The sequence below is a fragment of the Semicossyphus pulcher genome, unplaced genomic scaffold (assembly GCF_022749685.1).
Source record: "Semicossyphus pulcher isolate SPU_LCO1_2020_fin unplaced genomic scaffold, fSemPul1.0.p SCAF_4, whole genome shotgun sequence".
In the NCBI taxonomy this organism is placed as follows: domain Eukaryota; kingdom Metazoa; phylum Chordata; class Actinopteri; order Labriformes; family Labridae; genus Semicossyphus; species Semicossyphus pulcher.
The window spans coordinates 9,955,373-9,978,490 of NW_027211715.1; the positions used below are offsets into that span (position 1 = coordinate 9,955,373).

At 37.7% G+C, this 23,118-nt stretch overlaps 1 protein-coding gene across 4 annotated transcripts in view; it reads left to right on the forward strand.

The window, feature by feature from the left end:
* Positions 1 to 313: 313 nt before the first annotated feature.
* The window catches only part of ptprfa (protein tyrosine phosphatase receptor type Fa), a 220,143-nt gene continuing 197,338 nt past the window's right edge, over positions 314 to 23,118 (forward strand). For 2 of the 4 annotated variants that reach the window (XM_069679935.1, XM_069679936.1), the window contains exons 1-6: positions 314 to 457; positions 2,015 to 2,156; positions 8,327 to 8,515; positions 15,530 to 15,547; positions 17,948 to 18,058; positions 21,341 to 21,352. In XM_069679935.1, the coding sequence (XP_069536036.1) occupies positions 314 to 457; positions 2,015 to 2,156; positions 8,327 to 8,515; positions 15,530 to 15,547; positions 17,948 to 18,058; positions 21,341 to 21,352 (616 nt within the window). The remainder of the gene's footprint in view (positions 458 to 2,014; positions 2,157 to 8,326; positions 8,516 to 15,529; positions 15,548 to 17,947; positions 18,059 to 21,340; positions 21,353 to 23,118) is intronic. The other 2 variants (XM_069679933.1, XM_069679934.1) reach the window with 1 other exon arrangement.

Sequence of the window (23,118 nt, forward strand, 5' to 3'; positions counted from 1 at the left end):
TGGGCCTCAGTGTTGGTTTACCATACATGATTATTAATCTACTCAAAGATTTTTCAAGGTTTTCTATCAGTGCATTCACATCTTCCAGCTTCCCGTCACTATAAATAAGACTAAAAGGTGCTGCTCAGTGAGTTTTACAAGGTGTGCCTTTGAAAGAACCTATTGTTATAGAGAGCCACAAAAGACATAGTTTGGTAGTTTTGGTCCTTGATCTTCCTAGGTTCTTTGTCTGTGCTCTTTATCTTATACTAAATATCTTCTCTTCCCTCTCCTCCTTTCCTTGCTTTCATCTCACTGTCACTTTCTCTTAGGCATGCCCAGCTTCATAAAGTCACCTGATGATCAGACAGGGATTTCAGGAGGAGTGGCGTCATTCGTTTGCCAGGCGGTTGGTGACCCCACACCTCGCATCACATGGATGAAGAAGGGGAAGAAAGTCAGCTCTCAGCGCTTTGAGGTACAATTTTGGAGCAGGCGTCATAACTCTGATATGTTAGAATGTAAAGAAACTCCCTTTCTCATACATTGACTGCTAATAGCTCTCTGCATTTTTGTGTGTCCAGGCAGAGCTTGAGATGTTGTGTCATTTTATACTCCAAGTTACGCCATGTCAACATACATTCAAAGGTGGATCTTTAAAGATACATTTCATTTAATACCCCACCCAGACATATATAGTATGTATATATAAAAACTCATTTTTTAAAATGACCTGAAGATCTTACATGGGAGAAATTATTCTGCTCCTGGAAAGTATTGATTTCAAGAATTATTTTGTAGAGAGATCAAACCCTTAAAGAAGTACGCATTCTGTCTGCTGGTGGTGAGCTGCCTGGCATCTAGAAATGTAATGCATGCCTCTTTGCTCACACAGCAACTGCTTAATGAAATGGACTGTATGAGCCGTCCTGCAGGACTGTGGAGCAGCAGGAAGGCTCATTAGCCAACCCAAAGACTTCAAGTGACTCAGCATGAGTCCTGCATAGGCAGAGATACTTGGTTTATGTCCTTGTGAAAAATATTATCTTTCACCTGTCTACTTAGCATTACTCAAATTGATGGCTAACCTGTGTGTGGGGTGGGTGTATATTCTCCAAATGCAGAGACTTTCCAGCTCTCTACATTTCCTTTACCTTGCTCTTCCTTCAATTTAATTCAGTAGTATCAAGCTGTTTTTTTTTTTTTTATTTAACCAAGAAACGCCTCATTGAAATTAAAAATCTCTTTTACAAGAGCGTCCTGGCCAAGACAGCCGCAGCACATTTTAACAAAGTACAACACATAACAATTACAAAAACAAGTCAGCATATTCTGGGTCACATAGCGATAGCCATTAATCAAAGCATCTACAACCTGATGCAACCACGATCTTCCTCTAATGCCTTCAATCTACTTTGATTTAAAGAGATCAGATCCTTCAGACCCAAATCCTTCTGCAGCAGATTCCAAGCAGCAGGAGCAGTGTACCTGAAGCACCTTTTCCCCATTTCAAGTCAAACTTAGGGGACAGATAGCAAAATTAAGCCTTGCCAGTGGGTCAGAGAGCGAAGACTGTAGCTTCCAGCATTTTCTAAATAAGTAAGAGGAAAGCAAGTGAAGAATTGCCTTATAAATAAGGACATGCCAGTGATTTAGTCTACGGTTGGACAATGTAGGCCAGCCAACTCGAGCATACAGGGAGCAATGATGAGTGAGGACCTTAAGATTTGTAATAAACCTCAATGCTCCATGGTATACAGTGTCCAGAGTGAAGGCATTGAAAAGGTGCATGCATATATAAAACATCACCGTAGTCAATCAGCGGCATAAAAGTAGCAGCAACAACAACAACACAATACAATACAATTGATACAATAGAAAAAATGTTAAATACGCATGAGACAGGAGTTGCTCAGTGATATTTATTAGAAGGCATGATAGTTCTTTTTAAAAATAAATAACATCACATACTGTAGATGTGTTTAAGCTCGTCAAGTCTTGCATTAGCCTCGCAAGGTTCTACTGTTATCTCCAGGTGATCGAGTTTGATGACAGCTCAGGCTCAGTGCTGCGTATCCAGCCTTTGAGGACCCACCGCGACGAAGCCATCTATGAATGCACAGCGACCAACAGTGTGGGAGAGATTAACACCAGCGCCAAGCTCACTGTTTTAGAGGGTAAGACCTGTCTGCACATGCCAAGTGTAAAAGTGAATATTTAAATTTTTTTCATTTCAAAATATTTGCTATTTTTGGGGTTTGATTCATCATTCTTCATCATTTGTTTGGAGTCACATTAATGGCCAGCTGGAAAAATGCAAGTCCATTAAACAAATTGCTTCTTGCTAGAATTTCCTTTCCACCATTCTAGATTAACATCTAATGATTAGATGTTAATATAAAGTTAGTTGATCAGAGTTGTGCTGAAAACAGCTACAGCTTTGAATGACACTTATAAGAGTTATGAGATTAAACCAGATGAAAAATTGCGGGAAATACAGTATTAAAAAGCATGTAAAAGTTGACAGGCACTGCAGTTGGTGCATGTTTTCTTGAATTGATCACTTCATCTCTGTTAATTTTACATCTAATTCAGACTTTCAAAACGAGTCTGTGATGAGAACGAGCAAAAGCAGTGGTGGTTGAGCAAGATAGAGAGGGAGTGAGAGGGGGGTACATTCAAAGTACAATTTCGGTGCCAGATTTATTTTGAATGCAGTTGAAGCGCTCGTTGCCCTGTCCTTGGTCACATCTGCAGCTTTTTTTCTACATCCAAAAATACGACAAAAAAAAGAAGGAAAAAAAACTAGAAAATCTCGGTAGGGGGCATTTTTAATTCTTGTAAGGAAAGAATTCTAAAGTACATTTTCTTTTGATCCTATTTTAGTATCAAAGTTTAAGTTTCTGTACTATGAGCTATACCCTCATGATGTGCAATTTGCTGTATTTTTTGTCATTTTATATTAAGTGGATGCAATGGCATTTGGAGAAACAACTGAGGTTGGGGTATGGTTTGTATTACCCTGAAACAGTAGAATCAGTATGGGTTCAACTGCAGGTCTTTCCTGACAATGCAACAGCAACTAATGATAAGAAACAGATACTGAGAGAGATCATAGATTAATTAATGCCAACCACTAAATAACTACTCTCTAAGTCACTGTATAAGTCAATAAATTGTAACTCATGACTTTATGATCTATGGTATCAAAACATTTACAAAAGCCTAATATATTACTTATAAGAGCAATAATTATAATAATCATAATAGGATTAAAACCAGAGTATTTCTCTTTGTATTTTATTTCAACCTGCTTCCAGTAACTGTTGGATGTAGGCATGTCATGATTCTCCAATTTCACGATTCCATTTCATTTTCAATTTTAAGATCATGATTTGATTTTATTTTCAGCACTGAAGGCTGTGAGATGTACCTCACTAAGTCTGTATTGTCAAATTTAAATACTGTATTTGATATATTAATAACTTATTCAACCTCAAACTGATAAACACAAACACCGTTTACCTGTTTGCCATCTAGCAATTTTTGGATTTGTCATCTGTAAAAAAAATGTGCCAATCCTCCTTTTGATATCTCGTGGTGGTGTTCATTTCACAATCCTGTCTAGGGCTGCACAATGTCGGAAAAAACTGACATTGCGATAATTTTTTGTTCTGCGATATTTATTGCGACTTAAATAAGATAAATCCAGTGTGTCATGTACATAAAAACAATTAACAATCATATTATTTGGGACTTTTAAAGGCCCTGGAAACTCGGCTTGAAATAGCAAAACTGCATATATGATATCAGAGTTGAGTGTGTCATAAAGCATCCACAAAAATCTGAGTGAAAATAAATGTTCAGAACCACTAGAAAATCTTTTTAGGAAATCGGCTGATTTGGCTAGTCAGACCATTTCTCAGGACTGTGTAGGCGTGGCAGATCCCATGTTGATTGACACCTGCCGGGGTCCACCTGTCCGCGTTCTCATGGCAACTGTCAACACAACAATGGCGCATGAAAAAGCAGTGTTTCCTCTACAATGTGTTTCACCAGCAGGGTAGAGGGTTTGTTGTACCGCCCAGGTATGTGCGCATGTGCACATCATATAAAAACTATTGCTGTCAGGTGATAAAAAAAAAAAAAAGAATCCAATTAATTACAGGCTTTGTAATCAATTGATTTCATTTCATCTCATATATCAATGATTTCTATGAGGAGCACATCCATGTAGACTGACCCTCTTTCTAGATGGTTATTTCTTACTTCCACACTTAAATTGTACTCTCTTCTTCACCTCATTAAGTTTTAATTCACAATCTACTTTAACCTGATCACTTTGCTTCAGTCACCCCAACACATCTGCACCTCTGCGCTTTGCACCGCTACTGCTCGAGTTTGGATTAAAACTAATTTCTAAAACTTTTAAGATGCTTACGAAGATGTACATAAGACCCTAAATTACACAATTAGAAGGATTTTGTTGATTTGGGTTTACAGGGGCTTTAAGTCTATTGTCTTCTAACAAAACCCAAACCCTTCCCCTACTTTTACCATACTTGGTTCAGCGACTCTGACACCCTTATGAAAAAGTAGAGAGAGTACAGGTGGAGAGACACGTTTCTTTATAAAATAAATACAAATAGACTTGTGGGCTGCAGTTGCTTATACGGTTTGTCATCTACCATTTCTAATGGTGTTCAAATGTATGTTTTATTAGTGACGAGCCCAGTGACAATAACTTTTTGAAACGAAAGCTCACAGTATCCTATTTCCTGTCGGGACACACAACCTCATGCCGTGTGTGTGCTGCAGGTGTAGCCGCTAAAAGTAAACACTCCATAGCATGTCCGCTCAGTAAACGGTTCGCTTACGTGGCCACAGCATTAACCAGCAGCAGGATGAGGTGCCGTTGATAATGGGAATACACTCAATGAAAAGCCACCTCGCATAACAGAGCGTCTGCCTTGATCATCCCACCGAGGTGATTAATGACAGCAGTGTTGCACCCATATTTACAGTTTACAGGCAGGTAAAGCACACACTGTGCAGCTCAGCAGTCAGTTCACTCTGCTCAGGTGAAGGGCTGCACCAATGTGATATCAGGCGGACTTTTTCTGTATTAGTCATGAAAAATAAGCAACTGGTAAATTTTAGTTTTGCACAGAGCAACAATAAAGTAGCTGCTTGACATGTTTAACTTAGTTTGCTTGCTATCGGAAGTCCTGCCATATGGCTATTGCACATGCGCACATCGCAATTGTGATGGCTAGAATAATAAATCGACCAGCCCTAATCCTGTCACAATCAAAATGTGACCCCCTTATACAGTTTCTGAATCAAAATCACACTGGCTGGGCCAGCTGCTGTCTGGAGAAAAAAAATGGCAAATCTCATACCCTAAATCAGTGGAAATGTAAACAAACCAAATGACTCTTGTAATGTGAATAATTGTCTTGCACACAGAGTTAGTTGTTTATAGCTGATCTGTTTTCTTTGCTCACTATGCACAAATTGTTAATACATCTGATCATTGAAACAGAGGATCATCTAACTTTCACTCATTCACTTACCTTTTGTTTATACTGTGTCACTGTGAACCAGCCAGGTTATCATTTTGTTGTTGGTAAAAATGCTTACATCAGGGTGTTCAGGTAAACATGGAAGCATGATAGGACAAATGTTCTCTGCTGTGATAAACTTAAATACTCTCTACAAGAAATTTCCCATTTTAAAGATTGGTATCAGGGCTGATAAATGTATTTTTTAACTGAGCCTGAACTGAGTCCTGGGCTGGACAGTGTTAATGTGTCACATTTAATGCTGAAGTCAACCCACGTTTGTGAGAGGAGTATTTTATGAGGTTCCCTGTTGTTAATCCTGGGAAAAATGGAATGTCCTTGATTGATCCTGATGCAGAGTCAGAAAGCAGGGACCTCATGTTCTCTCTACATTTCATTACACAGATGCTTACAGTGTATGAACCAGTATGGCCTTTGGCATCTACTAGTCTACTAGTTGTTGTAAATTACAGGATAAATCCTTTGATGAGCTAACTTTTAGCTGCTCCAAGCCGCTGCAACAGTCTGCCTGAGGATCTGCAAGTGTCGGTAAGCTTAAAACTTAAACTGAAAACCTACTTCTTCAACCTGGCCTTCGTACTTTATTTCATTTACTCTTTTAATTGTATGTTGAGAATTTTTTTTCTGTTTTACTTCATTATGTCTTTTACTTGTTGTAAAATATTGTATTTATTTTTTTCTTTCCTTTTCTATTACTATAGTCAAGCCAACCTTTAGGCTAAGAAAGGGGCTATACAAATACTCGTCTGTTGCTCAGTGTGGGAACATTATAGAGTTGATTTTCTCAATTGTGGTTACCGTTATGTGTTTGTGGCAACATAATGTTGATGTAGGTGACACGATGCAGAATTCCTCCACTACATCCAAAAGGTTGGTCTGGTATCTCTGGATGTGATGCCTGTTTATATTACCTGGCAATATACTTTGATCCTGACTTGTTGAGCAGTTAAGCCAAACAAACCTGACTATCTAGTTAAAAAAGTACAGTCTAGACCTGCTCTTTTTGTCAAGTGTCTTGAGATAACTTTGGTTATGACTTGGCGATATACAAATACAATTTGATTGATTGATTGATTATCAAAATGTGTTGTCTAGTAACTATGGGCTGTAGAGAACCAAGGTGAAGGGCTTCTGGGTCCAGCCAAAGTTGGAGGCAATCGTGGAAGTTCCTCCCTTATTCTAGACAAGAACTGTAAATACTGTAAATTTTGGTTTGTGTGATTTGTTCATTTTCAGCAGGCATGTTTTACATTGGTCAGCGGACTAATGGCCCTGTTCAGCTTTCAATTGTGCAAGCATTTATTGCATTAACTCAAGTGTAAGTGCACCCTGTGCTTTTCTGGAAAGAGGGGTGGGCAATGTACAGTACTGAAAATACTCTTGATGGTTTGATGTACACTGAACAAAAATATAAACGCAACACTTTTGTTTTTGCTCCCATTTTTCATGAGCTAAACTCAAAGATCTAAGACTTTTTCTATGTACACAAAAAGGCCTATTTCTCTCAAATATTGTTCACAAATTTGTCTAAATCTGTCTTAGTGAGCACTTCTCCTTTGCTGAGATAATCCATCCACCTCACAGGTGTGGCATATCAAGATGCTGATTAGACGGCATGATTATTGCACAGGTGTGCCTTAGGCTGGCCACAATAAAAGGCCACTCTAAAATGTGCAGTTTTACTGTATTGGGGGGGTCCAGGGATTACCAGATACCAGTCAGTATCTGGTGTGACCACCATTTGCCTCACGCAGTGCAACACATCTCCTTCGCATAGAGTTGATCAGGTTGTTGATTGTGGCTTGTGGAATTTTGGTCCACTCCTCTCCACAAGTGTTGTTCTTATATTTTTGTTCAGTATATTTAGAGGTCTGAACTAGGTGTACTAAGTAAACACAACACTCACACTTCCTGCAATAATTTCCCACAATTAACCAATGTATTTACCCTTCCCTTTATGGAGAGAGCATTCCATATTAAGAGCAACTAAGCCAGAGCCGGTAGAGAACGGTAGAGTAAGAAATACAGATAAAATACACTGTATCTGTATTTGTATTAGTCATTATTTATAGTGGGGCTGTGGTGCAGTGGTTAGCGCTGTTGCCTCACAGTTAAAAGGTTCCTAGTTCTACTCCGGTTCGGACGAAGTGGGCCTTTCTGTGTAGAGTTTGCATGTTCTCTCTGTGCATGAGTGGGTTCCCTCCGGGTACTCCGGTTTCCTCCCACAGTCCAAAGACGTGCTCGTCAGGTTAATTGGTGACTCTAAATTGCCCGTAGGTGTGAGTGTGAAAGGTTGTCTGTCTCTATGTCAGCCCTGTGATTGACTGGCGATCAGTCAGTGATCACTGGCGACCCTGAACAGGATAAGCGGTATAGATAATGGATGGATTGTGCATTGGGGTTTTGAGCCATTGATATAATGATTCAACCAGAGTTTGGAATTAAATGGCACTAAGTGTTTCAAATAATGTCACTTTGAAAATGTATTGCACTTGGGAGAATAATGAATCATCCTCGGGAAAGTTAACATAGATCAATGAAGAGAAATTCCATACCCTTCCTTTCCAGAAGGAGTAGTCAAGCGCTGAATTCTTCTATGTTTGAATTTCATGGGGGGACATCTCACAAGCTCAAGGTTTTGGACAAAGGGTTGAGACTAAAGAACACATTTGATAGTTGACTGAACTCTTAATTGCTATCACCCACTTATGATGCAGCTGTTCATGTGCCAACATGTTTGTTTGTCCTTGTTTATGCCACAGAGGACCAGATACCTCATGGTTACCCAACCATAGACATGGGGCCTCAGTTGAAGGTTGTGGAGAGAACGCGTACTGCTACAATGTTGTGTGCAGCCAGCGGCAACCCTGACCCAGAGATCTACTGGTTCAAAGACTTTCTACCTGTGGACATCAACAGCAGCAATGGCCGCATAAAACAGCTGCGTTCAGGTAAAACACTCATCCCGACATGTTGTTATTTAGATCTCTGTTTAGCAACAAGTTGGAGGGGGCTTGAAACAAAGTGCAGTTAACTGCAGTTTAAAATGTCTGGTGGGTAAAGCAAAATATCTTTGGTAAACATGATAAAGCAGCACATCATGTCAGTTAATGTGTATGCATAATATAACATAGTGCGATAGTGAAGTTGCGATGTTGCGTTCCTATGAATTTATGCAAATTCAGCCAATTGCTGCAACTTTTTCTTGACCTTGCAATTTTGGAAATTGCTGCAGCTTTTACACACAATTGACCAATCATCCTATTTCCCCATGTGTGAAGTCATTTACGTCACCAAACTTCTTGCAGTGTTGTCTAAACATCGGGGAACATTACTATTTCTTTAAAATATTTGGAGCGTTGCATGCTAGAGGTGTACTTTGGTTTTGCTGTGAAGCAGACAGCTGCACCATGCTGACAAGGCTTTGATGCAATTGTCTCACTTTCATGAGCTACCTATTGAACCACATGTGTTAAGGGGACGGTGGCCAACAAGGGCATTTGTGCTGCTATGGCCCAAATGGTTTCCATAAGAAGAAGCTGCAAATTCAGAAACAATGCTAATTCAAAAATACATGTAAAAGCCCAAGACATGGCAACCACAGAAACACGCTGCAAAAGGCAGAAATACAGAAGTATCAAATGCAAATACAGAAATGATGCAAAGTCAAAACGATGAGATAATTCTTTAATAATCCCCAAAGGGGAAATTGTTAAAAAACACACAAACCCAGAGAACACATTCAAAAGAATAACTGCAGAACTGCTGCAAATCCAGCCAACACAATGGAAGTGCTCCAGACTTGTAGGGATGCTCAGTGTATCAGTGTTTCTTACTGATGGTAGAGAGAAGGGGATGAGATGATGAATTTATTATCAGACCTTGTAATGTTAGACGCCGCTGGAGCAGATTGACTCTGTTGTCCATGTACCACTGACTGCTGTGCAAAAACACAACTTTATAACATGATCAAAGAGATCACACAACTTTTGTTAAGAAATGGCTCCAGATTGACAGATAGCTTTGCTAAAGTAACCACTGCTGAGTGTAACTTATATTATCTACCTGGCATTAGATGTGTAGCTCACGGTAGGCTGCTTTTTTATGATTCTGTCCAGTGTCAGGCTCTGAGCACAGTGAAGTGATGGTGTTAATTTCTCTAACTAACGCAGGGGCTTCAGGAGTTTAGAGGAGTTAGAGGAGTGAACATTGACACACCCCTGCACTTAGAGCATGACACTGGGAAGAGTCAGCTGATAGTACCGCTAGCTGCACACTACTCACTTAGATCCATAGCTAATGGAAGCAACACTTGGGTCTTGCTCTTAGATGTTACACAGAGCGCACCTACAGGTCTGGAGCACTCCCATTGTGTTGACTGAATTTGCAGTGTTTTTCCTTTTGCATGTGTTTTCTGGGTTTGTGTGATTTTGACTTTGCATCGTTTCTGTATTTGCAGCACGTTTGATGTTTTGTTTTGCTCTTTTGCAGAAAGTTTTTTTAATTTTCGGCACGTTTCGTCGTTGCATGACTTTTGCTTGTGTTTTTGAATTGGCATCATTTCTGAATTTGCAGCCTGTTTCTTCATATGGACACTGTTTGGTCGTTGCAGCGATTACCCTTGTTAGTATAATGGAGACTGTATACAGTGAATCTACGTATACTAATAAATCCAATACTAGATGTCTTCTTGTGATAATTTATCCATGTTTCTGCTGACAACTGTTAGCCGTTCACTTGAGACTATTGACCAATCAGAGGCTGTGTTACTGACATTTGTGTCAAGGCTGATTTCAAATAGTTATTGTACAGTGAGATAGTAATCCCTGTTTCTTATTGATGGTGTTATACTGATGTAGCAGCCGAAATAGATATTAGAGCAGTTGAATGTGCTTATGCAGTGCGAAATGAGCATTTAAAGCCTATTGTCTTACGTGTCGTTCAGTGTTTACACATTTTATTTGCCGTCTTATCAAAGAAATCGCCTGGAAGTGATATCAGAAAAACTAACATCTCGCTCAGCTAATAGATGGCTTCATTGGAGAATTCCAGTTGCTCGAAGTGGTTGTGTAATGTGTTAAAAAGAAAAAAAAACACTGCAACTTCCATTGCAAATTTTACAAAAGCTGCCGCAAAAATCAGGCATTAATCTTTGGTAGCAATGATCACAAAAACAACCCTTCAAAAAAAACCTTTTAAGTACCAAATCCAATGTCTGGTTAAGACAATTTTTTCAAAAGTTTAACAATTTACCCAACATTTTTGTAAAAACTTAATTAATATAATTGATTAATTATGATTAATATAATTTTGATTATTCAATAAACATGAGGTTTGGATCTTGGAGATATATTGTTGAGATTGTATTTTATCATTGATAAGACTGTGGCTATAAAATGCTTAACAACCATTGTTTGGACAGTTATAATGTTGTAAAGCTAACAAAAGAAAACAACAGTGCAAGCAATGTCAATAACATTAGGTAGGTTAGAAATGAGCAAACTTTTGCCAAAGTTGCTGCTGCAATCCTGACATGCAGAAAGAATAAAATGGCTTCTCGGAGCCAGCACTCCAGCCAAGACAGCAATACTCTCTACTACTTTAGCTAGCATCACAACAACAGTATTTCTTTGCAAATACATGTTACCCGATTTATATAGATAAGGATGACTGGCATAGGAAATATCTATGTAGAAATAATCAATCTTCTAGTTGATAGAAGATAGATAGATACTTTTGCAGTTCACAAACAGGCATTGGTATTAAATTTAAACAGTTTCATAATCAGTACAAAAACCCTAAATCTGGTGTTTTTTCAGGGCTGTGCACAACAGATTTTTTAGCACACACACACACCCACACGCACACACACGCACACACGCACACACACACACACACACACACACACACACACACACACACACACACACACACACACACACACACACACACACACGCAGAACACACTAGCATACCATGAGGAGATTCTTGCTGAATTTCAAAAAGTGTATTGGATTAGAACCCTGTATTTAATGTTGAAAAACATCCTGCCTATGTTTTAAAGCAACATAACGGATATCATTCACAAAGTGGCTACAGTACTCGAAAAACTCTCAGCTGAGCAATCATATTTTTGTGCCATACATAGTACCATACTGTACACTTAAATGACTAATGATAATGATATAAGTATTGCTACACAAAATATGGCACTTTGATTTTCAGAAAAACAGAAAACATTATCTCATGATTAAAAAACATATGTTTCCTACTTTATGCAGGATATCACAGATTTCAGTAATACCTGTGTGCCAACAGAGCTTAACACACCATAAACACTGTTATAGCAGCAGCAGCAGTCGTCTGTAAGAAGGTGGCCAGGATTAATAGCACATGGGGCATTTTTCATGGACCAGCCCTATAGTAGCCTTAAGAAAATTGATCTTATTTCCTGCCAAAAATGAAAAGCAGCTTCACAAAGTTGGAACCACTGTACATCGCTTATTTTCTTTCTAGACCTTGCATCAAGTGTAAGAAGCAGATTTCCCCTCACTGAGGGCCTGTGACCCCTGCCTTGGCTGCTCTTATTCATAATAGGCAGAGAGAAATGGCTGAGGGAGAGGCTCTAGCGCATCTTTTGCTTTGATGTTGACTCAGAGGATTTTCCCAAGCCACAGTGAGGACCTCAGGTGAGGACAAACACGCCATGTATAATTAACTGAACAGGATGGCATTTCATTACAATTTGGTTCCTAGAGCCCCATAGAATTGTCACAGGCGGTCCCAAAGTAGATAAGCACAGATGGCGGATCCTAATAAAAAAAAAAAAGTCATCTTTGGCTATACAAGGCAAATGAAATACAGCTCCGTAAAAATTGAGAGCCCACTGCAAAAACAGTTCTTTTCTGGTTCTACTATTTATAGGTTTGCTTTTGTGTATTTTGTGTTTTTGTCTTATTGTAATTAACATTGTAACATTTCTCCCTACTTCAAAATGAAATATTGCATAAAAGATGTTTTCAGACCTTAAATAATGTTCATGTTCATTTTTAAACAACAGCACTAATAATACCAATGTTTTAACTGAGGAAGAGTTCAGAAATCAATATTTGTACCCTGGTTTTTAATTACAGCGTTCATGCATCTCGGAAGACTTTCACATTGCTGTTGGGTGACGTTATACCACTGTGTGCAAAAATTCAAGCAGCTCGGATTTGTTTGATGGCTTGTAAACATTCATCTTCCTCTTGATCAAATTCAGGAGGTTTTCAGTGGGGTTCAGATCTGGATTGGGCTGGCCACGACATGTAGAGAGATCTGATAATTTAAAGAAAATTTTGAGAGGTCTGGTAATTTTTTCCATAGCTGTTTATTATGGTGTTTTAAGTTAGCAGTCAACAATAATTCATTTATTTGTCTCAACAGAAAAATTCATTATATTGAATAGTGATTCAATTTGCCATGAATAAGTAAATCATATAAAATGACTTGGATCCATTAATAAAATAGTTTTATCTTATATTCTGATAATCATAGATTTGCTCAGGGGAAAAAATAGTATTTTGTATGGCTTCCTTTGGTGCCCCAACAAACTCAACTTGGGCAATCAAACCAAGCTTTACAACCAGAGTGATGTGACAAAGAGTCTTTGGACACTTTACCAGCAAACAACGTGACTGCTGTTTGGTAAAGCATTATATATGAAAGGGTGAATGCTAACATGTAGTATAAAGCGCTTTGGATGGTCGAAGACCAGAGAAGCGTTATATAAGTCATTTTAGTGATTGCAGTCCTGTAACAAAAACAAATAAGAAAGCATAGTTGAAGGAGCCTCTGTAATTCAGATCCATCCAAATAGAGCAGTAGGATTTTAAGTATGTTAAAATGAGACTGGAAAAAGAGATCTGAAAAGTGTTAAAAAAAACAAATCCAACATGCTAAACCATCTGTCACCCAAATGTGTCAGGGCTGGACTCCTATAACCCTGTTCTTCAAGCTGCCCATCATCATAAATTAGCAAAACCAGCAGCTGTACAGAAATTATCAACTGGATACAATTTTAAATAAAGTGAGTTTTCAATGAGTAAGAGCACCAGCAACCTAAAACATAGCCAACACTAAAACTATGACCATGACCAAAAGTACCAAATTGTTGATTTATCAATGATTACCCCAGTGGGCAAGCCCCAAAATAATACCATATCCTAAAGCTTAAAATTTAGAATGAAAAGAGTTTTTAAGTCCATGTCCCCATTTAGTAATTTAGTGATTTTCTCAAATCTCACAAAGCTAATTTAGTGACACAGAAGACATTAAAGGCTCCTGTGTCACATTATTAGGCTATTCCCATTGCAAATAAAAGTTACAATGATATATAAAATCAATGTAAGTCTCCTTTAGCAGCCACATAGATTTTCATATAATCAGACCGTGATCTCACGAGCAAAGTTGCTATTATGTTCTTAACTGAAATATGACTGCCAACCCAGTACTACCTTCTTTGATGGATAGTACTTCAGAAAAAATCCTTTCAAACTAGCCATTGTGAAAATATAATCAAGTCCTATTATTTTCCACAATGAAAACCAAAATCTGTCATGACACCCTGATTTCATGCTGAAGTGGCATGGATGTCTGTCAGATAGCTGTGGATGGAAGTCATGACATTTTGTAGTATTATCCAGCCTGGCCCTGTGAAAGCTGTTGATGTTCTCTTCATCAAACCCAGGGGCACACAGCTTCCAGGGCCCCCCTTCTGCTATCTTTCACCACCTATCTGATACTTCTTTGTGTTCCTCAACAGCGACTTGGTTTATTATCCAGATCATTGGCATCTGCATAGTAACCATTCTTCTTTTGACCCTTTGCTGCATATGATCTGATATGCCCAAATGGTGCCATTAACTAATGATCATTTACAATAGGGATATGCAAGTTACAGATGGAAGTGCTACTACTTTGTTTTAAATTTGTAGTAACAGGGTGAAACGAGGGCTAATTCTTAATTTCAATTTGAGTGTAAATTTCAAGTCAAAAGACCTGCAACAACTTTTATAATCAGCATTATATTAACAATCTAAGTTGAACTTGAATAACCTTAATTTACTTAAACAACCTGTTTCCAGTAAGTTAACTCGATTTAAGCTAAGTTAATTCTCTGAGATAGTTAAAAAAAACAAAGCAAGTCTATCTGTCTAACCAGTCAGATCCATATGCTCTCTTTAAGGCCAGTGTGTGTTCATTTTAGGTTGGAACTCTTCAGGATACTATTATGAAGAAATAGGTTTATGTTATGGTTGTGTTTAGTTATTTAAACTTCTGATAATTGAATCGATTTAAGCTGCAGATTGTCCTGTCAATTTTCTTAACAGTTATCTTGATACTTCATCTGCTGTTAAGGGCAAATGTAACACAATTTCTCAGTGATTGGCTTTTTCCTGCAAAAATGTGCCTGGGAATTGTAGCCAACTCCGAAATTCAATTGGACTATTACTTCTAGAAACAAGAGAAACCGAAAATAGCTTATACCACTTCACAATTTTTGGCAAGTTGATACCTTTAATCAGATTATGTTATTGTTTAGGTTTCATCTTAAATCTCTGCATCAAGACCTCTGGGAGTCTGGGGCTCAAGCAGAGCTGTCATTTATGTTAAAACAGTCCTCAGAAAATATCCATACAATTTTGTGGTTATTATCTTATGTTTAAAAAAGGTGAGACAATGGTGCAGAAGGAAATAACTTATAATTCATTACATTTTTATTTTTTAACTTATTAAACACTAAATGATACTCTACAAATGTATAGATATCTTCAAACAGGGTGAGAATAGCAGGCTGTTATATCTGTTTTTCCCTCTCTTTGATTTTCCTGTCATTCTTGTCTTTCTCTTTCACTTCTTCTCTTACTTTATCTCAATACTAATGGTTATTTCTAATCTTATTTGCATTCAAATTACCTCACCAGGTGGTACACCAATCAGAGGTAAGAATGCTGGGAACAGAAAATGTCTACTCATTCCCATTGCTGATCACTGCCCACTCTCTTCCATTGCCTCCTTTCTCCTGTCACCTCTGTGTGTCCCCATTTCCAACTCTCTGTCCTTTTCCTTAGCTATGAGACGTTCTCTGCCTCAAAAAAAGAGAAAGGTACACACTTGCTGAAGGAATATCCCAAATAATATTACGGTCAATAGTTTACTTTAAGCAACTTACCAACTGATGTAGCAGCTAATTTACAGGCAGCAGTGGGCTAAAAAAACGAACAAAGAGCAAAACTGAATTACAATATGCCCTTTTAGCATCAGGACCAAAGTAGCAACTTAAAAGTAAGGACAGAGATAATTTGTATTCACTTCTCTGCAGCTACCAGAGAATGAAGGGGTGAACATACATGGCATTCAACAAGATATGTCAGATGACTTAGTTATGACCTAATTTTCTTACAGTAAGTGTGAACATGAGGGTTGCTTTCATGCCTTGGTTTGGTTTACTTGGTCCAGGCAAACTGGTTTTTGTTTACTGTGTTGTACAAATGAACAAAGATCAACTCATGTGGCCTGATCAGCAACTTGTTAAATTTCAGCACAATATAGACCCACCCAAAAACTATAATATTGAACCATTATCTAATTCTAAAACTATTATTTCAGAACTGCCAAAATAGATGAATCTGACACATACATCTCTATTTTATTTCCATTGGCCTTTTAAGTATCCGGGGATAATCCCTATGGTTACTGTAACAAGCATATGTTATCATTGTGACCAAATGTCCTGTACAGATCCCTCTGCAGTTTCCATGATAAGCAGATATGCGTAATAGTAGCACACTGCTCGAATTTCCACTGAATTTTCATTTAGCCACAGGAGTTTAAAATGTTGATATACTTTGCTTTCACTACACAGAGGAAACACACAAGTTTGATAAGAAGTGGATCATGACCACCCCCGCCAAACCTTTGGAGAACCTGCACCAAACAGATTAGGTGTAAAAGCACCCTAAACCAATGCAAGAACACTGAGAACACTGCCCTTCTGTCCTTTAGCTGCCTCATAAAGGTTTGTGGTGTGTTTGTGGTGTGTGTGTGTGTGTGCGCGTGTGCGTGTGCGTGTGCGTGTGCGTGTGCAAGAGAGGTTGGACATGCATCTTAGTAGAATGTCCTTGCTGGCTGCATCCCAAAAGAAGGTTGCTCCTCCTCCATCTCTGGGTTTGCTCTCTCCACCAGATCACAAAGGATGTGACTAAAACCACACAAATGATTTCAATGGCTGATTTTTGTTCTTAATCAAGATCTTTACATTGTGTTTCAAATCCATCCCATGATGCATTTCAGGATTGTATTCTGAAATATGTACATTTTTACATTTTATTTTTCACAATTTGTATTGTCTACTGCAAAACTGCATGATATATGTCACATTCAATGTCACTATATAATATTTCATAGTCATTTCTGTGCATTCATGTTTTTGTAATCATAAATAATGAGTAACTTTTATTAAATGTTTTTGGAATGAATGGATATATATCATGGTGTCAGGTAAGTCACAGCTTATATTTTATCAGATTTTTACCCAAAATAAAAGCTCACAAGAAGAACGTAGGGTTATAAGTGAGAAAGTGCATCATGTGAAAACGTATTCTTATTCTGTGAATTCTGGTTATTTTGGATGTAAACAAGCAAGTGTCTCTAATACCTACATTACATGGACACACAGGTGTTTCATGTTTTTCTCCACAATGATTCAAGAACCACTTTCTTGTATTGAAAGGTCAATTTATTATCTTTGAAATAACCAAGAACAGAATGTTGCTGTGAAATAAATAATTTTGTAGCTATCAATTCTGACAAAGCCTTGCCTGAGGCTCTCGTGGTGTATATGGATTAAGACGCATTTGGTGTGCTAATTACTATTTAGGGAAAAATAATAAACTGCAGTGCCATTGAATATCATGCATAAATATGTAATCTTTTACAAAGGCAATAAATGTTTAGAATATCATACTCCTTATTCTTTAAACTTCTACAGTCATTGCAGAACAGTTGTGTCATCTGTCTCTGAACTGTTACCTCCTCCCTCTAATGACATTATCCTTGACAGTGTTAAAGCAATGGAATATTATTAGGTCATTATCAAAAGGTATAAGATATAGTTGAGTGTTACAAATAATGAACAAAGAAACATTATTCCTAATACTGTTCTTACAGTATAAGTATGAAACAAAAAAAGCACAGGATCAAATTTGGGTTAATTTATGTATGGCTATGGACAGCTAAGTGAAAGTAGGACTTTTGTGACAACTCTACCACCCTGTCTGTATGTGTTGTTTAAACTTCTGTAATGCAGACCTGAACTGTGATATTTTGGCCTCCCTTCCCAGGAGCACTCCAAATTGAGAACAGCGAGGAGTCAGACCAGGGCAAGTACGAGTGCGTGGCAGTTAACAGCGCTGGGACTCGCTACTCAGCCCCAGCCAACCTTTATGTTCGAGGTAAGATTTCTCTTGACATCAACGACCCTATCCCATTGCCATTCAGGTTGCTTCCTTAAACAACAATGTTCTTTTGTCACCTGCTCTGCATTGATACTCTGGACTGCTTGGAATGCTCATGAGCAAGACTTGATTCAAATGCCAGTCAAACCTGTTGATGCCTGTTCCAGTCTCTGATCTCACACTGTCCTTTACTGCTCCCTTAACCTCCCTTTATGTATTGTCTTCATCTCCTGTTTGGTTTTTAGTGTATTTTGCTCACATGCCTTGTTGTTACTTAGTTTGACCAACTGATGATGTGATGTTCTGACTTGTTGTGTAAAAGAGAATTCAACATTCAAGCAGTTGTGCGACTCTGTTTTTAGGAGACGATGGTCTGTTTTTAAAAGGCAACAGTGTAGAAGCTAGCTTTGAGGCTCAATAAGCTTTAACCAATATCTGATTCTCAATGGCAATTTTCCAAGCATGGAGTTGATTAATCACTACTTTATTCTCTTCTTTCATTTACTCCACAGACAAAGCTCTAAGTTATTCTCTCCAAATTATTTTGAAACGAAAAGTCATTTGATTTTACACATTGATAAATTGTTTATAAATTAATAACAGTTGTCAAAAATAAAAAGCCTACTTTTAATTATAAGGTGCATTATGTATAATCGTGCTTCTCTTTTCATGGTCCCTGTTTGTGTTTCTTTAACCTTTAACCTCTCCAGGTTTGCATGTTGTTAATGTTTTAATTTTCAACTGTAATAAGCTATATTTGTGTATGTCTTCTTTTTTGTTATATGCATATTTATTCTTCCTTTTTCATATAGTTTCCTTTTCTCTATTTGGTTCCAGTCCAAAGTCCATTTGATCATCTCTCAAATGCTTATCTACAGTATGTATTTAAACATGTTGAGTTTTTCATTTTTCATTTTTCAATGTGCTTTGCAATGAGTTTGTACCTCTTTGAAGTTTACTCTGTGTGAGACGATATATTTGGGAATGTTGTCATTCATGTACAAGGATTTTATTGTAACTAGGAGATGGTCCCCTTGGTCCACTTAGCCTATAAGATACTGCACAATTTTGGCTCCATTGCTCCATCATAGCACTTTAACACACTAATTTGATTTACCAACCAAGGCTCCACAATAAGTTGTATGTACTACTATCTAGAGGATGTAAAAACTGAGAAATTACATTAAATTCAATGGAATTTGGGATTAACAGGTTTAAGAAGCCGATTGTGACACTTCCTTTGCTTCGTTCAATCGGAATATTAATAGAATGAAGGTTGTATGATTGACTTCTGTCCTCAGCATCATCAACTTTATCCTTCAGGTGGTTATTATCCTTTTCAAGTGTTTGTAAACGTTTTTTCAGATATTTGTTGTCTATTTTTGAGTCAAAATGAGACACCATTTCAACTTTGCTCCAATGAATGGCATCCCAAATTGTTTGCAAGGACACCTCTGCTGGATCCATGGTGAGGAGCAAACAATTGTTTTGTGCACAAGGGAAAAAAACAGTTCCTAATCAAAAGGCAGCAAGTGAAAAATCTAACTTTTTTACTTCAAAGTAGATGAGGATCAGCCAAATTGAGTTTAACAGTCCCGAATTAAGGAAGCAGTCTGATGCTCAGGCTGTCCTGTCCATCTTGGATTATGTGATTGGCTACAAACCAACTACAATATTTAAATATATATTTTGAGTGCCATTTAGGTAAATAATATTTGAGTAACAAATAGTCTGAACAATGGCTCAATTCCATTAGGTATGCACGAGTCCAGATCACAAGGAAACATCATGTTACCAACTTACACAATGTACTGTACACAACTTACAAAATTAACAGTAATAATAATAATATTAATAATATTAATCATAATAATGATGATGATGATAATAATAATGCTAATAACAATAATAATACTTTTTTTTTTTTAAATAGCATACAAACCTTTCACATTTGGTATGCTTTTGGAAACTTTGGTGGTGATATTCTTTGAAAGGTAACCGATTCCGGTTCTTGGCACCACAAAGTGCAAGGGAACAAGTATCTTGATATGAAACCTAGGATACTTCCCTGGCTCTAATCCGATAGCAAATAATTTATTCAACCTTACAAAGGTGATCTTTCAGATATTCAGGCCTATGTTATGTCCCACAATAAGAAGTAGTTGCACATTGTAGTTGCATAGAGAAGACATAATCTTTTCAGCCATACCATACCAGTCTTGTAAGTACATATTGCATATGAGGTAATATCAAGTTAGACCTTGAGCTGGTTTTACAAAGTAGTGAAAGAAAGATGGACTTTCATGGCTGAGATCAAACTTATAGTTAGAATTCAAAGATACGAAGTCTAATTTATATCTATTGTTTCACATTATTCTAGTGTTCTAGTTCTTGACAATGAAGTAGGACTAGTATGCCTTGAATTCCAGGTAAAGTTAAGACTTTTGTCTCACTAAAAACATCCTGGACCTAGCAGCATGATTACTTTAATTCTAGTGTTGTCATCAGTTAGTAGGTAAGTGGACCAACAGGGCAGTCTCCAATGACTCAGTGTGCTCCTTTGATGCAACATTAGGTTATTAAGTGTTCCTCCATAGAAGCAAACATCTTCTCAGTAAGGACCAAGCATATGGAAAAAATAAATGCACATTTCCATGGTAAGTTAATGACTTTTCAGGTGCCATACTTATGGTGTCATTGATTGAGCTTAGTAACCTCAATGTGTATGTATGTGAATAAATGGCAACAGCAACACACTGTCTGATTTGTGTCCTCAAGCCCTGAAGGGCTAAAACACTGCAGAAAAGTAAAGGACTAGGAGAACAATGTGGGTGTGTGTAATCATTTGTCTGTGCCTGATTCTGTGAGTCTATTTGTGTGGGTGATCACTGTGCTCACTGTAATAGTTCTAATTTTCCAGTCAGTGAATAAAGCATTGATGATCTAACTATGTGTCTTATTCTATGTATGTGTGTAGAGAGTTTGTCCTTTTTTTGCTTTGTGTGTGCAAGATGATACATGTGCCATGATGTGTTTTTGTGTGTGTGGTGTTGATCAAAGCACTGCACAGGCTATTGTCTCTGCTGCTATTTTCTTATTCATTAGTGGATAAGCAGATATTTTCCTGTTTTACTCTGTTTGTTTCTCCTTGTCTTCCTCCTCCTATTCCTTATTTTGCCCCTCCTGTTTATTTTTTTATTTTTTTCAACTTTATCTTCAATCCCTTCATCTTCATTGCACCGCACGATCCAAAAATACAATCCAAATTTCACCACTCAGATCAACGGGAAGGTTGGTTTTTTCACTCTTTACTCCCCTAAAGCCAAGGCCTGGCAGACTGGAGCCGTGCTGCGCCGGCATCTTGCTTGGCGCCTCAGGCTCGTCCCGGCCTTTCTCTTAAGACCCCAATCCCCTTACCCCTGACACCTGCTACATGCCAGTACATGCTGTCTTGCTCCTCATTGCATATAGCTCCATGCCGCCTGCTCCTCTGAACTTTGTGAAATGTGCATGTCTTCAAAACAATATTGTGCTCTCTGCACCAAGAATTTAAGAATTGAAAAAAACACACGCACACACACACACACACACACACACACCCCACCAGTCAAAATTTAAAATGAAAATGTATTAAGTGTAATGGGAGAAGCAAGATTAGATCTTCACATCTGGTGCGATATTTGTTTCCTACATTTGCAGAAGGCCTTCTGAAACAAAAAGTATAGTAAGTTTTACTTGAATAACTAGGGTTCCATCTTGTCAGGTTGAACTGCCAGGAAAGAGAGGACAACCAAGGTTTAACTTGCAAATGTGATACCACTGATTTGAAATTGAGGAACATTCATTGTTGGCCGATTGATGAGTGATTACAGCCCATTGACCGTTGTTTCCATAACTGAAAAAAAAAAAAGCTTGTTGTTAGGATTAGTAAGAAAAAAGGCCACAGATTTGCAAAAAGGTTAGATGTGATGTGCAGTATGTGGTTCTTTCTGTCAAGAAATATAACCGTTGTAAAAAAAACTGCAACTAGCTAATAACTAACAGCTTTCACTATTGCTACTGGTCAGGGTCCAACTATAAGTAGCTCAAGATGGTAACCGTTATCCATTGGGAATTTCAGCATCCTTTTTTACTATTGCATGTAAGGCCTTTACATATGACAACAGGTTGAAGTTTTCAATATATACTATTATCACACATCACGCCTCTCTTGGCAAGGATTCCTTATCTTACTTTTTCTGTAACTGCAACATAATCTGGGTTCAGAGTTTGTGCTCATTTCACAAAATTGTGTAACTGTGTCACTACCATGACCTCCGCACAAGCATGCTGATCATATTTTCATTGTCTTCATTAATTCAAAGGCATGGCTTGCCAATCTGCCATCTGCGAACTGACCATCATTACACTGAGCATCAGGCTCAGAGATAACAAAAAAAGACCGTTCAAAAAATAAAATAGCTTAAAACATGTTCACAGCTTTTTTCCAATTTATAGGAAAATATTGGGGAGCACATCAAATGAAATAAGTAAGAACATCAAAAAAATGTTTACAACCAAATACATAATTCTCTTTAAACCATATAAAACAAAAACCAGCTGACTGGCAGAAAACCTTATAATAGAATGCAAGGCATGACTTGTGCATAGAACTAATAGTGTGAACTATTGTGCTCTTTTGAGTTGAAGGTGTGCCATTTCTGGTTTCTCATGGTTTGCAGTGCCTCAAGCGCCTCACCACTCACCTCTGTCAGACCAAAATCAATTTTCTTAATTTTTCCACAATATTCATTACATTCTTTATAATTCAAGGTCTGAAGTTACAAAAAACCCCACAATTAAACTGGATCATTTGATAGTGTTAGAATGATGATAAATTAGCCTAGAATTAAAATTAATCACCTTGCTTAATTAATTCCACTTAATTTATATGCATTAATGTTGCCTAAATGTTTACTGTGTTACCAATCTATTATTTTGTCCTGAGTGCTCTACGCATGTGCATAAATAAATAAAAGAAATCACGGTCACACACACGGAAATACAGACAGATCGTG